The sequence below is a fragment of the Talaromyces stipitatus genome, genomic scaffold, assembly GCF_000003125.1.
Source record: "Talaromyces stipitatus ATCC 10500 scf_1105507295555 genomic scaffold, whole genome shotgun sequence".
Lineage (NCBI taxonomy): Eukaryota > Fungi > Ascomycota > Eurotiomycetes > Eurotiales > Trichocomaceae > Talaromyces > Talaromyces stipitatus.
Window position 1 is genome coordinate 1785568 of NW_002990116.1, and position 21583 is coordinate 1807150.

Genomic DNA, 21583 nt, shown 5'->3' on the forward strand with positions numbered 1-21583 from the left:
GGCGAAACTAATGATTTGATTCTTTATTATTTAGCCATCAGTTACTGAAAAAGGAAGCTTGCAGTTTGTTGCCGACATCACAGAAATCTACAAGCAGAAAATCCCGCATACCAGCAATATATCCTGCCACTAATAACTCATAACCGCGGAATTCAAGAAACGACATTGGAGAAACGTTCAATAAGCCTTTCACTGTAGAATAACTGCCAAATAATGCCAAAAATATATAAATGGTATATATAGTTAATCAGTGTATCCTAAAAGCCCGTGGACGCCGTCTTTGGAACCAACAGAGACCGACTACCTAGGTAAACAAAATGCCTGTAGATCATTCAAGCTGCCTCCCTGGACTGCGCCTCTTAAGCGAAGCGAAACTGATCTCGACTCTCAACTCCGGCGAGAAGGAAAATGACTATACGGGTGAAGAAATGACAACATTGGTATGAAAAGAATGAGTGCCTAAAAAGGTATTGCTGTCAGCGATCAACGCAAACAGAACGATGGATATAATGCCATGAAAGCAGGCGTCGAATAAATGCTATGTTGTCAAGAATCGACGCGCTTCTCACATGTTGATTCGCATATTAATTAGAAAATAGAATGAAAGAAAAGATAGCGTAAGAATAGACCGAAGATGAGAAAGGGGGTATAGGTGAAACTTAAAAATGATCGCATAAACATATAAGAAAAAGGAAATCAAAATGATGGAATGAATATAAATCAAACAAGAGATTCAAACTCTTCTCGTTCGCGAAGACGATTTCTGGCTAATTCGTCTCCACCGCTGGCAGACAGCTGCATCCAGTGCAGCGCCAAGCACATACTCTGCGGATCAGATTTGGAATCCCTGTCACGCCGATACATCATTTCCGCCTTGAAAGTGTCCCGTGGAAGGGTTAAGGGTAAAGTCACCCGTGGAAGAATTTCTGGATGTGTCAGATATAAGATAGCAAGCTCACGTTGGGCCACAGGATAGCCTTCTTTGGCGGTTATGATCCACATTTTGGCCGCATCTTCGATGGGGTCTTGCGTCCGAGAAATGAAATCAAATGCCTGCTGCGTGTGACGTCGGTTGAGCTCTTGAGACACTATCCGATCCGCTAGCTCGACCATGCTGGCACAGACATCTTCTTTAAGTGACAGCGCCGCAAGTCCGAATTGCAAGAACGCAGTTCCACTGTCTGTCTTATTCAAGGTTTCACTCGGAACGAAAGCTGATACAAACTGAAGATCGCGGAATAAGGTCTTCGGTTGTAGTTCCCTCAAGATATTCTTTATTGCTGTGATTATCCGACTTTCTGATGTATTCAACAGGTCATACGATGGGTGAGAATCAAAGTCAATAGATTCCGGTGCTGGTGATGTATGCATTCGGAAAGAATCGTCTTGCTCTAGAAGCTCTTCTGTAAAGCTACGACGGCTCACCCTCGGATTTTCCGCAGACACGCCTTGAGAGTTGACGAGATTCTGCGTTGGTGTAGGGGATGCATCCCCAACCCGGTCCAGAGATGCGACGACTAACGCCCTCAGATCTCGCAAAGCCCCAAGTTTCACATAAGGGTTAGCGTTGCGTGAAAAGACATCTAATAGCTGAGAGAACGCAGATTTGTAGCTGAAAGCTGATTCATCTGCAGTTTGTACGCCTAACGTATTGCCGAATGGCCCCTCAGTGGTGACCTTAGGAGTATCATGCACAGTCATCAAGATTGGATCAGCCGATACACTCCTTCGATGAGATGTGTATCGTTCTCCATTCATCACTCGTCCGCGACGCTGGTGTATAGCCTTTTCAGATTCGGCTAAGAATTTCTGGATCCGGGCTTGCTTGTCCATTTGTCTTTGTACCCGGGTCTGATTGAGAAAGCCAATGAACCATGCATCCGTCTCGCTACCGCAGCTCCATACAGGAGAGCCCAGATCACTGAGCAAAAGGCTGGTCAATGTTTGTCGGAGATCGTCCAAGAAAGTTGTTTTTCCGTGTATAGTACGCTCCGTACGACGGGGTGCCGGCGCATCGTTAAACATAGATGGAGGGCGTGATTGAAAGCTGGAGGCGCTAGCCGCAGATTGAGCCTGTGTCTGAGAAGGTGACCAGAAGGTAGTATAGGATTCAGTGGTGGAACTGGATGCAGCCCTGCTACTCGAGCCACCGGAGGACGATAGAGTATCCAATTCGAGCTTACGTGAGTACTTCCAAGTTTCTGACGACAGGTTCTGGTATATCGATGATGATGGTTCTGATGGACGTAACGACTCTGCACCGCGAAAATTTAAGCTGGAGAAAGGCATGCTAGACAGTGCTTCTTCGCTGCTGATACTGGATGGTCGGGCTCCTGGTGTCGGCGAAATGTGCGAATAACTTCTATTGTTAGGCCCTTCAAATTTGGCACGTTCTCTCTGAAACAATTCGCTCGCCCACAAAACCGGCGTCTCGGCCATGGAATCTCCAACGAGTTTGTTGATACTAGACTTGACTTCATAGCAAAAGCGATGAATTCGCTCCTCACCACGACAGAAGTTGTCTATACCGTGATGAGAGATCCACTTTCGCGTAAGTTCAACCTGCTCGTCACTCAACTTATTAGGACCACCTTGGCTTGTCGAGGCTTTCATCACATTCATGACATGCATTTCCGGTTTTTGAAGAAAAGATCCGCCAAGGTACCTGGATCCATTGCGGGAACGGTGCTCATTTGTGGTGTCGCGATGTAGGTTTGGGTATACCATGGTCTTCAGTGCAAGAGCCACATGTTTCGCATCTTCATATCGCATGGAATTTTTGACATCGGTCATATACCACATTTTGTTCCTTAGCTTGGTCATGCCGGTGATACTCTTCCTGCTGTATTCTTTAAGCCGTTCGACCAGAGGACTCAAAGTGAAAAGACCTTCTTCGCATTCATGGATAACTGTATTGCACTTAGAGAAAGAATCGTGCGATGAATGAAGCATAGGACCAAGAATCCAGGAGTCATTAGGCGGCGGGTTAATCGACTTTGAGAGACTTTGCATTAGCTGATTGGACGCAGTCCACCAGTAGTGAGCGCCCAGGAAATCCGAGCGACTCTCACAGACCGATCGCGCGGCATCAAACCTCTCTTTTAATGACGAGAAACGACTTTGGCGCACGAGGGAAGTACGGGAAGTTCTTGATCGGCTAAGAGTCTCAAATTCGTTGACCAGTTTTTGTATAGCCCCATGGAGTGCTTCATAATCCTCTTCCGGTTGGACCGTTCCGGACCGATCACCATTGTCAGAAAGGCCTTCAAAGATGCCATCAGAGTAATTTCCGCCGGATGTTTTCCAATTCAAAGATTTCATGTCCGCAGAAATTGCTAGTAGAGTCCAATCTTCCGTGGATGGATGATCCAGAACTGGACGGGCATCTGTTTCTCCAAGATCAGACAGCTCAAAACGGATAACATCTGCGCGTTGATGGAACCGGGATCGTCGAGAGTTTTCCTGTTTGATCGAATCTGGCTTGGTCGGTCGTTCAAGCACAGTTTCAATCCTTCCGGACCAGTGAGCAGGAAGAGCTGCCCGTCGAGGACCGCTATATTGTGTAAAACTTAGAGCTGGATGGGTTGAATTTGACGACAAAGAGCCAGAGGGACTGTTAGTGGTTCTTGGAAACAGGACATTCAAAAGGGTGACAACGTCGGCGGCACACAACATGAGGAAACTGGATGAATCACTTGCTTGCTCGTCGTACTTATTCGACCCCGCGACCGGCGCTGGGTGGGAAGAGTACAGGCATCTTTTTATCATGCTGTCGACATGTCGTCTCACCTGTGTATTAACAGTAGAAAATTCTGGTCTATACAAAAATTAGTGGATGCTTGAGCCATACGAGCGTGTAATACACGTACACTGAATGTAGGACTCGATAAAACTGAGACTGGGCACGTAAAGCTATCTGGCTCAGAAGCTTCTCACGTGCTTCTTTGCTAATATGGAAGTCGAGCAATAAACTTTGGCCCTGTGTAAAGTGTTAGTACGCCCGGTATTATTCGCGATCAGTATAATCTTCAGTAAGTTACCTCTGGAAAAGTCAAGGCATAATAAAGATATCTAGAGAAAAACCATTGAACAAAAATGAACTCCAGAAAGCGATCCCGGATCTCTGCATCGGCCAGTTTATTCAAGACTGCATTGCAAAATTCCAGGGCCGCAGATGGAAGGCCAGCATCTGAATCATCAAGAACCTCAAACAAAGTTTGGACAGCAGATTCGAAGAATTCCTCTGCAGCGTCCGTCCGTAAAGGATCCGGCGGTTCAACTCCAAGGGAATGGGCTACCGGGCTTTCAATATTTTCCAAAAGGAACGCGCCCTTTTGCAAAACATCCATAAGGTAGAGTTCAACCTTTTGGCGGGCTCGCCAGTCGCTAGCCGTTGACCAGTAGGATAGGACCTGGCCAACAAAATTCAAGTATTTATTATCTCCAGAGGATAGTAGCTTTGCGCACACAGAAGACCAAACATTCAGACGTAGTTCTGACTCCTCGGGGTGCCAATCTAGTGGAACAGCAAAAACATTGTAAAGAAGCGCAGAAAGTGGGTCCGATCGCTCAAGGGCCCAGGCATGTTCTTTGAAGGGTATAGAATTAGGAGTGGCACGTTTCGCATAGGTGGCAGAATTCCGGGACCGGGCAGTGGAATGCGGCGAGATGGTTTCCCCGCTGGCAGAAAATCCAAGAGGAGTAGTCAGTGAAGAGAGCTGTGATGGAAGCAAACCGGTAATACAGTCGACCAGGAACTGGGCGTCTGTTCGGACTAGAGCTAGGATTTCCAGGAGATCCTTCCTACTTTGACAGCTAAGCTGATGCATGAAACTGGCGGTACGGGTCCTGGGAGATTGTAGAGAAAATGTAGACTCCTCCGGAAAGGACTGCGGACGATTGATGGAACGACTGGAGCCAAGTTCGCATGCTTCCTGGATATCATAGATCGTATTATATATGGAAATAAAGCCGGCTTTATCTCCATGTTTGAAAGCGTCAACGAGACCGCGCTGTACAGTCGCGCCAGTTCTGAGAAGCCTCGAGGACAAACATATCGAAATTTTAGTGGATATTAGACGGTGTTCCAAAACCTGTTTCTCAATCTCCACTTGCTGGCAGCGTCTGTATTGGGTCGCAAATTGTTCGAAAGAGACCGTACTCTCGGGGGTGATGGACAACGGGATATGAACAGTAGAAGCCGGGGATGTAGTGAAAGGCTCCTGGTCCTTTGGTTCCGGTGTGGTGCAAGTTTCTGAGCTCACCACGGGTATCTCAGGCTCACTTACATCAATAGGCCTTGGTTCCGGCATCGGGATAGGAACAGGTTCCCCAGCGGGAGTGGGAGTGCGCATGGTAGGCGCAAGTGGTGCCTTGAAAGGAGAGCATTCTGCCTCATATAATTCAAATGAGGAAGAACATCCTACTGGGGACGCCACGGGTGAGGGAGGGAGAGCTAAGATGATGTTAGCTTGTCTGTTTAATCGGATCTGCCGTAAGAAGTATTACGACAGAAATCAGTTCGATAGCGTTGCTGTCAATTCGTTCGCTGCTGCAAAATGCGACGGAATTTCACAAAGACGAGATGATGGAGGAAACAAATGAAGAAAACGTACGAATTGTAAACTCCAGACCCAGCGGTGGGGAATAGGCATGTTGGGCATCGATCATCTTGCCATGGGCGACGTCCTGGCGCCGTTCCCGAGACGATACTCGAGGATGCGCAATGCCCGTGGCGAGTGACAAACGAATTAGTTTCCTAGCGCATACTTCTAATCGCTGGCGCGCAATGAATGAGTGAATGAATGCCTGTTTGCGCCGAGTACCACCCCTTTGATTTTCTGCTTGTCTTTCAAGCAAATCCGGATGGACCGAGAGTATAATAGAGGAAGAGTTTTGGAGCGCGGAACAGTTCAGAAATGTGGCGGGGAAGTAGTACGTAGTTTAGTATCTTAGGCTAAGACCAACATAAAGTCGCAGAGAGTGGAGTGGAGTGGTTGGTGTAAGACTAGGACCCGCTGGGCGGGATGATGAACAAGGGTTTTTCGTGGTGTCGATGTTGATGAACTCGAGTAAACAATCCTATATAGAAAGAAAAGAGCAGCGAGAGTAAGTCGAATAAAACAACCAATATCCGGAACTCGACACGATCAGAGAGTCACTTGGGTTTTGCTTGGTGAAAGAGTCGGTAACAATAATCTGACCAGCGCCAGCTAGCGCAACTGTCAGGAGGGGTCAGTTATGAAACTCGAGACTGATTTGCAGAGTCACAGACGTTTCGGCAGTAAGGAGATGGCAGGTGCAACCAGACACTGTCGGTCGAAGCGTTGTTGTTAGCAATACGCACTAGGTTGGTGTAGGCCGTTTCGATGAGTCCGACACCTTTACACGCATGTAACTAGCATCTACTACATGCAAGCGCGGTGTTCTGGGCGAAGCGGGCTGACTGGTTTCGGACTGCTGCAGGTTGTTGATAATGATATATTTGCTGGACGAATACGAATCTCGTCGCGCAAGGGAGGTTAGTCGCAGCTTGGTCTGGCTGGGTCTGACTGGGTGTGTGTTGTCCACCACCCAAGGTCAGACTCGGTTGGGTTTGGACGTTCTGGACGAAAAAAATAAGCGTATCGGTAAAGGGTTCAAGGTTAATTTATTTTTATTTTTTTTTTCTCCGATCGACTTGACGAGTATTGGCTCTGGAATGAACGTATGTTGAGGAATAGGATTGCAGTGTTAATGCAATCTAGTGGGAAGAGATGAAAGTTGGTGGTTGATGGGATGGATGCTTGGGGGATCACGGGAAGGACGCGGAAGGTCACAGGGTCAGTCCTTGCCTTTACTCACGCTACACTACAACTTATATTCTACTTCTGCCTCTCTATCTATCGTTAATCCTACATCCCTCGCCACGTTGGCAAAAACAACTACAGAGGCGATATGCTTCAGCTGGACATGTGCATTTAGTCAGTGTCACGATAGTCGTCGTCCCACGATGACTCCGTCAAGGCAAAGAAAAAACAAGCTGAACAGAGACATAGTGGATTATGTACTCACTCCACGCTCTCACTGCGTATAGTGTGTCTAAAACCAACTATGTATACGCGCACTCGACGGTTAGATTCATAACAATTTTGTCACGACCAACCTTGTCGATCGAATTCACGGTTCCACGACTGCCACGTCGTTAGCATCAATCAAAACCAATCAGATCACTAACTAAAGCATTGTATACAGAAAAGTCTCAGTGAGTAATGAGTATGCAGTGCATGCAGCCATCCCATTAGAGAATGTACTAAAATCCACAGTGAGAGGGCGGGATGTGTTGGCACTGCAGAAATGCGCTGGCCTCTCTAAACCGCTACGAGTTAAGCGCGTATTCGGTTGTATGCTCGAACATTATTGGTTCTCGTTTGATAACTATATCTGAAGATTTTTACATGACCGTCAATATCTGAAAATATGACTCAATATATTGAAGGTATTTATGGCTGGATTTAAATATATTCAATCCTTCCAGTGTTGGGATTTGTCTTGTCTACTCCGCTCAACTAGGAACATCGTTTGCCACGCCACGTATGGGCGATTCGGCAGAAACAACCAAGTCATACACGAATACTCCGGTTTTGAGCTCTTATTGATACACAGTATGCCAGCTGAAACGTGGAGACCTTCGTTGTAGGCTTAGTTGATCGACGAGAATGGTCCAACATCATCCTCCCCATTATGTATATAGTTCAATTATGATTGACAAAATCTCGGACTGTCCCCGATGCGTATCACCATGTCATAATGTCTTGTGTCTCATACGGATTGCTTGAAAGATCTTAAGTGGTAGGCTGGCCTGCCCCAGTTCCATCTGGATCCATCTCTTATAGTATGACAGTAGATGTCGACGTGTCAATCCTTATCCACAGGTGGCAGTCGTATCGATCGATCAAATAGATGACCGGTATGCCTAGAACGTTGCGGGATTGGCGGGCTTGCCACGTTTCAGGAACCAGCCACAACCGAACAAGGAACTATAAAGATGTTTAACCCTGTCAGTGACCCTGGTCGCGCACCAATCGGAGATGGTCGAGGATGGCCACAATCGTCTGTACCACTAGTCTGTCTAACTAGTAGAGAATGTGTCTTATGGGTCAAAAGCTTCAATGGAATATGTTTGCAAGATCCACTTCATCTACCGAGAAGAAGAGTATCATTTGCAAGTCCATTTCTTGTCTGCTTCTTTCTGGCCAACTCGGACAGCAACGGCATTGACGGTGTCTTTGAGTGTGTCCTTGGATACTTTAGGAAACCTTGATGGTAGAACAGCAATTAGCCGGTGCATACAGTTGAAAACACCGGATAAAATACTTACCGCTTCTTAAGCACCTCGATCAATCCAGCCTTAGTCAGGTCACAGCCCTCAACCGTCTGCTTGAATTCCTCTATATGTTCAGGAGGGAAAGGTTTCTTCGCCTTCGACGTGGTTGAATTGTCTAGAGTTGCGGAAGGAACAGTTGGTGGTGCAAGTGGAGATGGTGTGTATGTTGATGTTGATGGATTGATTGCATAGGCGTGCAGGGTGGCTCGCACAGGTGGCAGGGATGACGACACTTTTGGTGCTACGTGCTCCACTACCTTTGGCTTTGGCCAGTAAGCCGTAGAAAAGGGGTTGATAGGGAAGCGGATGGTTTCTGTGCATATGATGTTAGAAAGGATATATGCAGTACTCACTCCTGGGCACACGACGATACATACCTGATAATGCCTCAATGCGATAAACCTCCATGTCAGGATCAGCATTTCCACCATCTTCCCATCTGACACCGGTACAAACAGGTTCCTGGTCACCGACAATGAGACGTCTTCTGCTATCGAGTTGCTCATCTTCATCGTCAAGGAATCCATCCATGTCATCATCGCCGTCATCGCTTGCATCTTCTTCTCCTTCTGAATCTAGGTCTTCGCCCTCCTCAGGCTCCTCCCACTCAACCTCAGAGTCGTAATCATAATTGACCTCTGGGAGGACACGAGAATACGGAGCACGAGAGACTTTACGAGCTTGAGCTTTAGACAACGGTCTGGTGAATGTACCGTAGTACGGAGGCCGGACGTCTTCTCCGAATTTAAGACTTTTCATTGTCACTTTCTTCAGCTCATCTCTCAGGGCGGTGGTTGAGGGAGTAAGGTCCATGTCCTGAGCCTTGGCCAATAATGACTTTACCGACACGACGTTCAAGCCCTTTCGGCGTCGGTATGGGATCATATTAAATAATTCCGATCCGCGATACGCAGGAAGCGCTGTAGGTTCCTTCAGGTAACCGTCCAATTTCTGTTGAATATGAGCCAAAGCCTCGCTATCACGCTGGAACTGGTGTGGTGGAGAAAGGTGAGTATGGCTTTGAAGGAAGAAAACGGGGAATTCTTTGCGATAATCGGACTGTGGTGGATTATGAGATTTGACGGCTGACTCGACGATCATATATTCCTGCATAGTATCCTTGCGAGGAGAAGAAGGTACTAGACTTGTGCGCTCTGCAGCAGTACCGGACGGCTTCGAGAAGAAAGCCTTGAGTCTCATTTGGGACTTCAACATGTCAGATGAAATATTGATCAGCTGATGGGAATGAACAACTTACTCTTTCCTTCTTTTCCCTCTCCTCCTCTTTCTTTCGTTTCCCTTCTTCTTTTGCCTGCCTTTCCTCCTCCTTTTGCTTTTTTTTCTCTTCTCGTTCTGTCTCCCGCTTTTTTCGCTCCTCTTCCTTTTCAGCCTCCTTTTTCTTGCGCTCTTCCTCTTTGGCCTTCTTCTCTGCTTCCTTTTTAGCCTTTTCTTCGGCTCGTAGGCGATCCCGCTCTTCCTTCTCTTTTCGTTTGGCTTCCTTAGAACCTGGGGAAAGTTTCAATTTTTTGTTGACGAAGTTCGCTGTGTTGCTAGAGGTAGTTGCATGTTGTTGGGGTTGCGGGGGGGTCGAGGGAACAGTTGGAGTCGTTAAAGTAAAGGTACCATTCGATGGTGGATTAGGCGCATTGGCAGGAATCTGAGTAGCCTGAGTCTCAGTCATGTTGGCTGCAGTTAGTGGGACCTTGTCGATATCGATTGCGTTGACGTATTGCAACGGATTTTGATTTTCCTGCTCATCATCGCCATGTCTTTGTGGCTTGATAGTATCTGGATTCAATATGTTGTGTCCTCCTTCCACTTCGTTGAAGGTGCGCTTGCGGTTCTGAGGACTCGTCGGCGATGACATTGGTAGGTGCTGGTTGAGAGGGTGCTGTAAGTCCATTGTAATTTCCATTATATGCTCGTTGATCGCAATTCAAGAAGAGTGAGAGGTGGATATGAGAGAATAAGTTACTCTCTGGTGAGGTGAAGCAAGTTGTTCATGGGTTTCTAATAGACGTGTAATGGATGAGGATGAGGAAGGTACATGAGGAATCGTGTCGAGAGGTAAATTTGTACAATAAATTATGAGGGATCAATGAGAAATGACTGCGGTAAAGAAAGAGGTCGAGTTTGAAAATGTGAGGCGATTGTTGTTGGCCTCTTACCTCCTGGTTGTTCCTCTGTTAATAGTAAACTGAACTAATTAATCATACGCGATCTCACGCTGTTCACGCGTGTCGATGTTAATTAGGTCACGTGAGTATGGTCTTGGCGCCTGATCAGAGCTTAGCCCTAACCCTCATTTTGACATCAGGAGAAAGTCAGATAGTTATGAAATTGGATTCTAGATGCAAAGGATCAAAAATAGAATCCGGTATAGCCATAAGAATCCTTTGAGTGATCAACTTCTGTCAATAAACACACAAAACTGCATGTAGCCATGGGATAGCCCTGACTACTCACACAAACCATCATCTCAAAATCAAGTCTAGAACACCTCTCACATTGCCACGAGGCCACTTTGATCAGCTCCCATTTCTGAAATGTATAATGATCCAAAAGACAGTTTCTCGCTCCACCATGTCGCATTATTGTGCCTTGGTCAAGATGGCTGCTGAATCTGGGGGATTGAACCAGGTACAAACGACTTCCATCTCCCCATATTCACGAGAACTCTCCGTAGCCTTCTTCGTTTCTGCCTTCAGAGTTGATTTCTATTATCTCTTGGGTGACCAAATTCCGGTATCACTCAGGATGTATTGGCTAATTACTTTGGTTGATCTTCTTCACCCAAAGCCATGGCAACCACACCGCAAGTCTCGAAATGATCCCGTTCATGTGAGGCACATATCCAGCCTATATGAAGCTTCGTATCGACACATCTCTGAATCAAAGCCGGTCATCAATGGGCAGTGTGAGACGTAAAGGAAAAGCCAGGCATTGCGAATGTAGTGAATGGAAATATGGCACCTGCGCAGCCAGTGGTGCAACTGTGGAAGTACCTATCCTCAGTATAAAAGTGGAGGACCAGCTTGTTAGGATGTGCTCAGGTTGTGCACGACAGCGCAGACATCATCCGTGTAAATGATCATTATTATTATTAAGTATAGATCGTTAAAGTTAGCAAAGACAAAATGAGTACAAAAAGTAAAGGATAATTCAACGACCACAGAAACACCGATATATATCAAGACAATTGTCGCCAACCGGCCATGCAGGATCCGCCTAAATCAGAAGCAGACCAGATAAGAAGAAAAACGCAGATTCAAAAGTGTTGTAACCAGCACAAAATCAAGAAAGAAGAATTATATCAAAAGGGTATCCGATTGAACATTTTCGGAAGGCAAAAAGAAAGAACAATGAGACGAGGAAAAACAACTCTCTAATCATCTGCGTCCGGGTTGGCGACGAATAATCTCACGCCCGTCAGACTTGTGGTGCGGTCATCGACACTACCACGACGTCGGAGATCATCGGCCTTCTTTGCTTTGTTCATGGTAATATTGGCGGCTGCTGGAGCACCCATCTCACCCAGGCTTCCAAAATCATTTTCGCCTTCATGGTCTTCGGTGGGGAGGTCCATTTGTGATGACGAGGAGGAATTGGTGTTGATGGTGTCCTGGGGTATTTGAGCCTTATCCGGGTGAGCCGCCGATGCGCTATTTTCAACAACTTCGGGAATATTTGCCTGTTCGTTTGGAGGCGTTTTGCCTTGTGGACGCTGATAACCACTAGGATAACGATGCATGCTTCCTAAAGAACTTCGGGCGCTCCCAGTACGACGGTGGTAGGGAGCTCCCTCGCTAGAACGATCATCTTCCTCGTCGTCGCCAATCTCATTTGCACTCAATCGAGGAGGCACAATGGCACCAACCAGAGTCGAAGGCGAGTAACCGGGAGCCGCTTTGCCGCTATGACGAATCTTTCCACTTGTAAAAGTACTTGAACGTCCTGAGTGACCATGGAGCTCCAGATACGCTCGTTGTTTCGCAGCTCGTTTCTGGGCTTGTAGACGCGGATCTTCGGGTTGGGCGCGGTCGCACCATACGGTGCCCTTTTGCCGCCTCATGAGAGCAACATAGCTCAGCGGAGCGGTTGTCGACCGCGAAGAGCTGCTGCGATGGATATCGGACGAGGACATGGTAGACATTGTGTGAGTAAGCCGTTGATGATTGCCGCTAGTCGATGAAGTCGAGGTTGTAGCGCTTGAGGAACTGCGTGTGGGGACCGGCCCCGCTGTAGAGGCAGGTTGCGCGCGTTGATGTGGCTGACGGTGGAAGATATGATGTTGTTGATGTTGGTGGCGAATATGCTGAGAATTACCGACGTACGGAAGAACGGTCGATGAAGTTGTTCGGGTGCGTGAGTGGGATTGCAGGTGGTCGAAGTTCGGGGCAACTCGTTGTTGAGGAGACGGAGTCTCAGGCGGCTGCTGAAATTGCAGACCGGCGTGGTGAGTTGCCCCGACGGGTCTGCGCGATGGGACCTGGTACATGCGATAATCTGTCGGGTTATTGCCCTGTTGCATTTGCACTCTGGCCGCCATTTTCTTCAGATCCCTTTTGCCTATTTTCTGTGGTATGTTCCCTTCTCCTCGGTGTGCTGAGCGAGGAACTAGGAAAAATTCAAAATAATGGCAGAGTCGTGGGATTTTCTTGTTCGATTAGGTTCTGCGGGTCAACCCAATGGTTTCCTTCTTGGTAATTGAGGACGAGTCAAGGCACGACCGGTCGGTCTGCTTAATGTAGTGGAGACTCGTATGATGTGTAGGCAGGAAGATATCAAATTATTGAGAGAGCAAAGGCCGAAGAGTCAGTTAAAATAATATAAATGACTCTCAGCCGGCCTTAGATAATAATAACGTTATCGATTGAGCGCTCCCACAAGAGATGGCGAATTAGTCAGGGGCGGCTGACTTGATGTAACTACCCCAAAGCAACTCGCGTATCTTTGCTACTGGAATGTATACTACGTAAATCAACAGTAGAACGCTTATAAGAGAGGATTTATTAACAAGCGAAGATGATAAACGGAAACCTATTCTCGCTTTTCTATTTCGAATCTGTCATTGCCTGACCAGCTGAAGCTGAAATGTGGTCAAGTTTTTTGTCCGATACGAAGCATACCGTATTACAGTGTACGGAGTACACGCAGCAATGATACGCCTGTAGAGAGCACGTGTATCCAGCAAGCTCTGCTTGATCACATCTCCAAGCTCAGTCCCTTTTAGGGCTAATGCTACTTCGTGCCTGATTCGCAACCGGTTGGTCATTGATCGAGCCAATTAGGTAACAATACAGCCAGATCAGGCGAGCCGTCCAATTAAAAGGTCAGAACAACCGCCAAGCCACTGCCTGTCCATGTATCAAGTAAGACAAGAGTTTTCAACTGATACCCTTTTCTGTCGTCAATTGTGATCATAAGAAGAGACAATAAGGTAATCTATTTGCATAAATCCGAGTCAAACCTTGCGAATACGCGTATTATACCGAGCCATGTATCGGCCCGAAAGAAACAATACGCTGTGACGTCGTCCTGACTCCACTCTGCTTCATCGATGATTCATTATTATGCGCAGTTCGCAGCTCTGATTGGTGGTCATATAAAAACTCGGGAATAAAAAGGCTTCAAATTGCAACCAATCGCTTTCGCGTAATTTACAGAGTAAGCATTGGTCAACCTGCGCCACAGTACCGTTACAATTAGCCTGGAACATGTCGATGTTACCAAACCATCCGTTTTCCAAGATTCTCTCTTATATGGAACCAGGTCTTATATCGTACGTATACAAAAATATAACTTATGATGGACACATGAATACGTGGCAGTTAAAATCTCCGGATTATAGCTTAGACAACGCTTTGATTGAACCCAGAATCCCGTCTTGCTCCAGGTATTCCTTGCCCTTGGTCCAACCAAACCATTCCTTCAATCGCATCTCACCACCATCGCCGGGGAGCAGTCCCCCGCCTTCCCAACCTGCTTCATCCGCTTTGAAAGTCTTGCCAGGCGTACTGACCAGGGCAACAGGGAGTCTCTGCTGATACCCATTTTCTTCCAGTTCGCTTTGTTCCAGTACGGGAGTGGCACAGGCATCGGTGCCGTCAAAGATTGCTTCCCATTCTGCCCTAGTCTTTTCCTTGAATCGCTTTGTAAAAATCTGCCTGATAGCAGGCCAATTGTCTCTATCTTCACTCGCGGGAACATCATTTTTGGCGAACCCCAATCCTTTCAAGAGTGCCGCATAAAAGTGCGGCTCAAGTGCCCCAACAGCGAAATATTTCCCTTTGTCTTTCGTTTCGTACGTGTCATAATAGGGACACCCGCCATCTAACAGATTCTGTCCCCTAGGCTCACTCCATACAGGTGTCTTTCTTGCTAATCTCGGCATTGTAGCCAGATATGCCGCCCCATCTACCATGTTTGCTTCAACCACTTGCCCTTTACCCGTTGCTGATCGGGAGATGAGTGCTAGCAAAATACCGAGAAAACACATGGCGCCGCCACCAGCAAAGTCTCCTAGCAAGTTTCCAGGTGCCAATGGAGGTTCACCACTCCGCCCAAGCATAGAGAGAACTCCAGACACCGCGAGGTAGTTTATATCGTGTCCTGCCATATCCTTGTACTTTCCCGCGCGCCGGAAGCCAGTCATGCGAGCAATGATAAGACGTGGATTATGCTTGAGCAGAACCTCAGTCGGTGAGAGACCGAGTCGCTCGAGCACACCTGGCCGAAAGGGATCAATGAGAACATCAGCTCGTAAAAGTATTGAAAGTAAGAGTTCCCGAGAGCGTGCGTCCTTCAAATCCATACAGATGGAAGATTTGTGACGTGTGAGATGGTCGCCAGCTGGTGCAACTGATGTGTTGGGTGGCCGATCAACACGAAGCACCGAAGCGCCGTAGTCGGCTAGGAGGAGGCCGGCGAAGGGGCCTACAATATAGTAAGCTCATGATATAAACGTAATGTGAAGAGTGGCGCACCAGGTGCTAGTCCAGCTAGCTCAACGACTTTGACGCCGTGTAAAGGATGTGACGACCACATCTATGAATCAGCAACGCGTCAGATTTCCTCGGGTGAAGCTTTTGTAGGTGACTTTTAACGTTGAGTTAGTTTGAGGAACTGGAGTGCGATGCGGAACAATGTACTTACATAGAGCTCTATCAGCTATAGCAATGATGTTAACCTTGTCCAAGTAGCATCGACACGATTGGTGAATTGAAATTGTAAGGAGACAATGAACACGTTCCCAATAATTAGATCATAATTGATGCTATGAAGCTGTCAACAGTGTGAGTTGTAGTTAGTGGGTTGGAGAAAAGGTCCAGTAGGCCGAATTACCGCGGCATCTGCAGCCGATGCGGGGGAACAATCAACTCCCCTTTTCATCCCCAAAATACCCCTTTAGCAGAGTACGCAGTGCTGCTCGACGTTGAGTAGCTATCGTCCGTTATATAGATTCGCGACCTCTGATATGGTCCGGAAAATTCATAACCTGTGTTAAATCAACTGGAAAAGCTTCTGACGTCACTTGGGACTATCCCATCTGAGCAGGCACGGATCGAGTTACTGCGTTGAAACAGTCGCGACACAAGTCAAAGTAAAACGAAGAAAATCACTCCAAGTCAGCTACAACTCTCCCATGGTGCTCCGATTGACTCGGTGCTAGATTCACAATCTCAGTATGGCGGCGTCGGCCTGGTCGACATACACAGTCGATGCCTGTGGTCCGTACCTGCCTCAACCTCCACGCCTCTTAGCTCTTTGCTGCGATCTTGCACCGATGAATCGTTATCTTATCCAGATAATCTGGGGCAAGAAAATTTGACGTGGTGCTATGTGGTATTAGAACACGGTAATCAGTATCGCAGGCTACGGCGAACACCCGTTCCCTTGCTGCAACGCGAGACCTAGAGTATTGTGACGGTGATAGCCGTTCCGTCCCTGGGACTTATGTTCTGTGCCATCTTTATGAGCTCTTTTAAAGGATTTCTTCATGAAAATAAGCATTTTGGATTTCATCCACAATCGCAGGATAGTAGGTAGTGGCATGCAGAACTGGACTTGTCAACCGTATATTACGGCTAGGCCTGATATGGAATATGCAGCATACTAGTAGTAAAGCCCACAACTTGGCTCTCATTGGCCTACGACTTTCCCTCGCTACAGCGATTGCAAGCTAAATTAGTGCACACACATCTGCACTATGTTTTGTACGGACATCTATGTCCGAGTTTTCTTTCCTGAGATAGACATACACAATACATACATTTACACGTCCCACTCACGTTCACAGGACTCTTTGGCTCTGAATCTGTTGGCGCTAAGTGCCAAGCCGGTAAGATCCGCCTAACCGACCCACCTTTCTGTAAGATTTCAGATTTTTGGAAAGTGATTGGCTAAAAATCCCCTTTCGGCAAGTTTTGGCATTGATTGGCCAACCTTCATTCTTATCTAAGCCGAGGCATCAACAAATGCGTAAAATTTCTCCGGGCTCAGAAGAATAGCTGGTTTATTTCGTGATTAATGACTATTGTAAAGGTCATGATTCAACCTAAATTTCAGGAAATGCCACCATGAACTTCAAAGAATATATTTTGATGATCCCACTCGATTTCAATGTCACCGACCAAAGCCCCTCAGCTTCCTACTTACAAGACGAACTGACCATGAAGAACCTCCACGCCTTCCTCTCGTTGCGGATTATACTCCGCCACGTTGCCGTTGCGTCTGAACCGTCGTCTCCGAGACCAAACAACCAGAATAGCGATCATGATAAAGCACCCTATCACGCACACGACTGATATGACTGCTATATCCCTGGAGTTATTGACGGAACCCGACGACGCAGCTTCCAGCACTTCCTGCACCTTTGCAGATTGTTTATGGTTAACCGGTAGACCGGAAAGAGAAGTTTCGTTTTTGGGTGGCATGGAGAGTGATTTCTGTGGATTTACTACCCTCCTGGAATCAGACATTGGCAAGGTATGGTTACCGAGGCCGTTGAAGAGGGGTACTTACCAACACGTGAATCCTTGATATACGACTCAGTTATCTCAGAATGGACCAGGTTTGTATTCTCCTCTCATAACTATCGCACCAAGATGACACTGCAGCCTCTGGTTTTTGGGCCATAGGAAGAACGTGGACTGATTTGAATCCCGAGGATATCTTGGTGTTGAAGGAGGGGAGTGGAACAATTCCGATGATTCATTCACTTTGGGGGACATTATATGGCATCTAACATCATAGAGCAGTGTAACCACGAGGTGATACCTTTCCAGAACAACTTACGATATTCCACCGTGACACGTGTCTGAGAAACAAAGCATCGACTTCCTTAAGATTGGAATGAATTATACCCTACATCTGATAGAGAGTGAGGCTAAATACGAGATTATGGTTGCACAGTGAATGAGGTCCTATATCCTATATACCTAGACGGTGTGCGACCGACGAAAACGAAGGATGTACCTAGGCACTGCATGAATCCTACAATTTCATATACCGCTTCTTAATGCCGAGGCTGTGGTTCCATTGTTGATATTCAGTATCCAAATATGAACCGGATTCATACATGAAGGATTCAATCCGCTCAGCTCATCACCATCCATCCCTGCCTTCGGCTTTGCCTTCATCATAGGCATAATCGACCTCATCACCGAATCGCTCAACACGTCCCACTTTGTCTCCGACCCATTCGGCAGCGTTTTCAGGGAAGTCCTCCACGTCGTTCTTGATTCTATCGGCTTCATATTCGACTTCTCCGACCTGTGGTACAAGGCTTATTAGAATAGGTAATTCCACTTCCAGATTGTATGGCGACTTACCTTTTCGCCGGTCCATTCAGCCGCATTTTCAGGAAAGTCTTCAACACGCTCTTCAATACGATCCTCTTCTCTGTCCCAGGCGTTGTCTACTTGTTGTCAGTATTCCGCTAAGTAACAAGCGGCTGTGTCAGACTCACGGATCTTCTCTCCTTCATAACCTAGAACAGCTCCTCCGAGAACACCGGCCGCCACACCCGCGGCACCGTAAGCGAAGGTATGATCTTTGCGAGGCTCTTCCCGCACATAAGTATCTTCCTGCACATAGGTACTCTGTTCATATCCGCGTTGACCCTCCCCGTAATATCCTCCACCGTTACCACCACCGTAAGGCGCTTCCCAACGTCTTTCACCGGTCTCTTCGTTGATGTAGAACCAAGCCCGTTCTTGCTCGGCCCAGCGCGCAACCCAAGGACGAGGGACCGGAGGGGGACCACCAGGGCCGCCGGGGCCGCTGGAATAGTATTCCTGTCGCTCTTCGACGACTTCTTCTCGGCGACCACCGCCGGAGGAGAAGCTCTCGACGACGTTTTGGACAAACTCCATTTTGGGTCTTGTTAATGATATGGGAGTGGGCTAATTGGAAGAAAATAATAATTACACGACAAGCACGATTTGAATGTAAAGGTTTCAGTAAAAGGGAAGTTCCATATTTACAGAGAATCCAAAGCGAATTGATCATTTAATAGCTCATCCTATGATCTGAGATGGTGACAGCTAAGCCCCTCAACCCCACCAATCGAAAAACGGTATAGTTGTCAGGGGCGACTCAGTGTTGCAGATTAGTTGCTCAATGAGGTGCCACTGGCAGATAGCGTGGATTAGAAAGTCAAATTGGCTAACCCCTGATTCAATCATTCAACAACATCACAGCGTCAACTATCAGCTCAACGAAGCTCTCAATCCTTGACCTCCAATGCTTTCAGAGGTTCTAACTACCTCATGTGCTTTTAAGTTACTAGGAACGAAATGTGCAAGTCTTGAGCATAGCTGAGGTAAAAACATGCATCACTTATTTCTTTGCGACAACACTCTCTGCTGCAATGCGAGATAACTAGCGGCAACATTAGCAACAATAACAATACTTCATGTTATTTGACACAGCCACAGTTCCGGTTTACACCAAACTTCTCCATGCTGCCTCAGCCGCACTTTTCCATCACCCTAGTCGATCGTTCGCGAATCGTTAGACCCCCTTGATACACTTCTACAATCGCCCGAACACGGTTGACCGGTGACTGCTTCCTATACCGGCTCCTGTCTAGCATTCATGTCATCTCCTCCATGACCCGCTCCACCCCTTTCCCAAAAGACCCGCTCAAATAACAAACAGCTCTGTGCGTGTCTCCTCCACCTTATCACTGTCAGTGATTCCATCTTGCACAGTAAATTGCGCGTTGAATTCCAACGTGGCGCCTTTGACAAGTTCAGTAACCTAAAAGTCTAGCACGACGGTAGTTGGACATCCTGGTTCGTCGGGGTCGCCTAACATGTACGCAAGGAATCCATGTAGCCGTTCCACTTCGAACAGATACTCTGCCAACTAAATGTCATTGTCCCCAGTCTCCATCACATGCTTTGAATTTTACCAACGCTGACTCCGATATGGAGAGTGAAATCATACCTGGGAGGGGAATGTGTGCATTTTTGCGCAGCCAGTTCATCACGCCAACCCGGTGGAATCATACTTAGATTGGTTTAGACACATCATGTCTTGTATTATCCGGCCCTTATACACTGACAATAGCCCAGAGTAAGCTGTATGAAAGCACTATCGATCAGAATATTACCGCTTTACAACTAGGAACTGTTGGATTAGCACGTTTGTTTTAGAGTCGGCAAGGGGCGCGACAAATTATTTGATTAACTAGGTAGCTATCATTCAAAACACAACATGGTCAAAGATCAATGATACCGTTACTATCCGCTAAAACATAGAGTAAATATCGAAGATTCCCGCCATTTTCGAGGCTATATCCGATCCGCGTTGGTTTCAGCCCATTTGTACCTTGATACCAGTGACAAACCACTGCAGCCTTATGCTCTCGTCCCGTTGACATGAAGGATTGAAAGATAGAAGATGTCTCTCCTGTTGTACTACTAAAGTGACAAGGCAACAAAAACCAACCTAAGCAAGGTTTGTATACAGACCACCCGTCTCAACCTCCCGCACCCATAGTTTCCATGATCTCATCACTGACCGTTGGGTGAGTTCCTTCGTGCCCCGTATTTCGTGCTCTGGAAGAAAGTAGATGCCACTATGCGGTCCATCCCCTTTTGCTGCCGCAGCGCTGAGCGTCATACTTACGGTCTGAATCTTCGCATTCTCGACTGTGTAAATAGCACGATAGACACTTTCTGGAATGCTACCCCCGACTGCGGTGAAGCCGTGGCCACGCATTAGAACCACAGACCGTGTCGATTCACTGTCGCTTTCTGGAGCGGAAAAGCATTCCGCAAGATGGGCTCCTAAATCCTTGTTTCGAATCAAGAGATCACATTTGTCATCCTCTTTGTAGAACTTAGCAACGTCGAAGTTGGGGACTGATGCGCCTGCGCTTGATGGTTCAGCATCCGATGCAATGTAAGCATCATTACTGCATTTTCTGTCATACCTAGAAAACCGCTCATGTGTACACATGGTCTCAAATTCACACCTGGTGTTACAATTAGTACTTGTATCTCACAGAAAACGTAAGCAGCGGAGTGAAGTGAGATGAGTGTGCCCTGGGAAGAGATTTTCTCCTCCCAGGATCAATCTGGTCGGGACCAACCTGTTATGGTATAAGGGAGTACTGTCGACGCATGGCTGTGGACAACACTCTGGACTTCGGGGTATTTTTGATAGATTTCACTGTGGATAAATCGCTCGATATATCCCGCCGGACTGGCGGGATTCACTGGAGACGCATCGTGCACAAAGTATTCAACCAAGTCCACAGATGATGAAATAAGACCTGGCGCTAGATCGCGAGACATGAAAAATGTGTCGCTACGTTCCGGATTTCTGACCGATAGATGGCCATAAGCATCAAGCACACTGCCAGCAACAACGAATTAGTTGGGCTCACTCGAACCCCTGACACGGCCTTTAAGCAACAAGGACACTTTACTGGTGACGATGAAGAATATGGCAACCGGATATAAATGTCCGTACTGGAATGCTTGCGGGTAAGTTCATTGCGAAGCTGAACCGCTGTCTGAGTAGCAGTTATTGCAAGACTGGTTAGAAGCTAGTTCTGAAATACTACGACCGACCAAATGTTGCTGAATTTATTCCTGATAAAAAAAAGGGATGACTCTAGTCTTATCTGAAAGCAACAACACTTTATGGTTCTATTGCGTAGCACATTGTGCCACTACTACGTAAACCTGTTTGTAGGTTGTT

At 47.0% G+C, this 21583-nt stretch overlaps 6 protein-coding genes across 6 annotated transcripts, besides 2 other annotated features; all 6 read right to left on the reverse strand.

The window, feature by feature from the left end:
* Positions 1-11: 11 nt before the first annotated feature.
* On the reverse strand, positions 12-5670 carry TSTA_117670 (uncharacterized protein; the record flags this gene model as incomplete). The annotated part of the gene is made up of 4 exons (XM_002481939.1): positions 12-3817; positions 3870-3979; positions 4041-5455; positions 5616-5670. The coding sequence occupies 4 exons, from the start codon at positions 5668-5670 to the stop codon at positions 721-723; spliced, it is 4677 nt and encodes a 1558-aa protein (XP_002481984.1). The 3' UTR covers positions 12-720.
* A 974-nt stretch (positions 5671-6644) lies between these two features.
* Positions 6645-6668: a sequence feature (AT_rich).
* Positions 6669-8197: 1529 nt separating this feature from the next.
* On the reverse strand, positions 8198-10268 carry TSTA_117680 (chromatin assembly factor 1 subunit A, putative; the record flags this gene model as incomplete). The annotated part of the gene is made up of 4 exons (XM_002481940.1): positions 8198-8297; positions 8360-8678; positions 8743-9571; positions 9624-10268. The coding sequence occupies 4 exons, from the start codon at positions 10266-10268 to the stop codon at positions 8198-8200; spliced, it is 1893 nt and encodes a 630-aa protein (XP_002481985.1).
* Positions 9628-9802: a sequence feature (CT-rich).
* A 1482-nt stretch (positions 10269-11750) lies between the features above and the next one.
* Positions 11751-12914, reverse strand: TSTA_117690 (uncharacterized protein; the record flags this gene model as incomplete). Its single annotated transcript, XM_002481941.1, has 2 exons — positions 11751-12279; positions 12346-12914. 2 exons carry the CDS (start codon positions 12912-12914, stop codon positions 11751-11753), a joined length of 1098 nt encoding a protein of 365 aa, XP_002481986.1.
* A 1258-nt stretch (positions 12915-14172) lies between these two features.
* Positions 14173-15624, reverse strand: TSTA_117700 (isopenicillin N-CoA epimerase, putative). The gene is made up of 3 exons (XM_002481942.1): positions 15521-15624; positions 15352-15463; positions 14173-15301 (listed from the first exon to the last, which is right to left on the reverse strand). The coding sequence occupies exons 2-3, from the start codon at positions 15410-15412 to the stop codon at positions 14211-14213; spliced, it is 1152 nt and encodes a 383-aa protein (XP_002481987.1). The 5' UTR covers positions 15413-15463; positions 15521-15624; the 3' UTR covers positions 14173-14210.
* Positions 15625-17829: 2205 nt separating this feature from the next.
* Positions 17830-18741, reverse strand: TSTA_117710 (WW domain protein; the record flags this gene model as incomplete). The annotated part of the gene is made up of 3 exons (XM_002481943.1): positions 17830-18139; positions 18199-18284; positions 18336-18741. 3 exons carry the CDS (start codon positions 18739-18741, stop codon positions 17972-17974), a joined length of 660 nt encoding a protein of 219 aa, XP_002481988.1. The 3' UTR covers positions 17830-17971.
* A 1316-nt stretch (positions 18742-20057) lies between these two features.
* TSTA_117720 (uncharacterized protein) lies at positions 20058-21476 on the reverse strand. The gene is made up of 4 exons (XM_002481944.1): positions 21309-21476; positions 20970-21235; positions 20811-20852; positions 20058-20748 (listed from the first exon to the last, which is right to left on the reverse strand). Exons 1-4 carry the CDS (start codon positions 21374-21376, stop codon positions 20324-20326), a joined length of 801 nt encoding a protein of 266 aa, XP_002481989.1. The 5' UTR covers positions 21377-21476; the 3' UTR covers positions 20058-20323.
* Between the last annotated feature and the right edge of the window lie 107 nt (positions 21477-21583).

What these genes read in the sequence shown, in the direction of transcription:
- TSTA_117720 (XM_002481944.1), bottom strand. Translation starts at nt 21,376, where the DNA reads ATGAACTTACCCGCAAGCATTCCAGTACGGACATTTATATCCGGTTGC. An exon ending in CATATTCTTCATCGTCACCA is followed by an intron (nt 21,236 to 21,308) that starts GTAAAGTGTCCT and finishes TGTTGCTGGCAG; the next exon opens with TGTGCTTGATGCTTATGGCC. An exon ending in ACACATGAGCGGTTTTCTAG is followed by an intron (nt 20,749 to 20,810) that starts GTATGACAGAAA and finishes CATCAAGCGCAG; the next exon opens with GCGCATCAGTCCCCAACTTC.
- TSTA_117700 (XM_002481942.1), bottom strand. Translation starts at nt 15,412, where the DNA reads ATGTGGTCGTCACATCCTTTACACGGCGTCAAAGTCGTTGAGCTAGCT. An exon ending in GCTAGCTGGACTAGCACCTG is followed by an intron (nt 15,302 to 15,351) that starts GTGCGCCACTCT and finishes ACTATATTGTAG; the next exon opens with GCCCCTTCGCCGGCCTCCTC.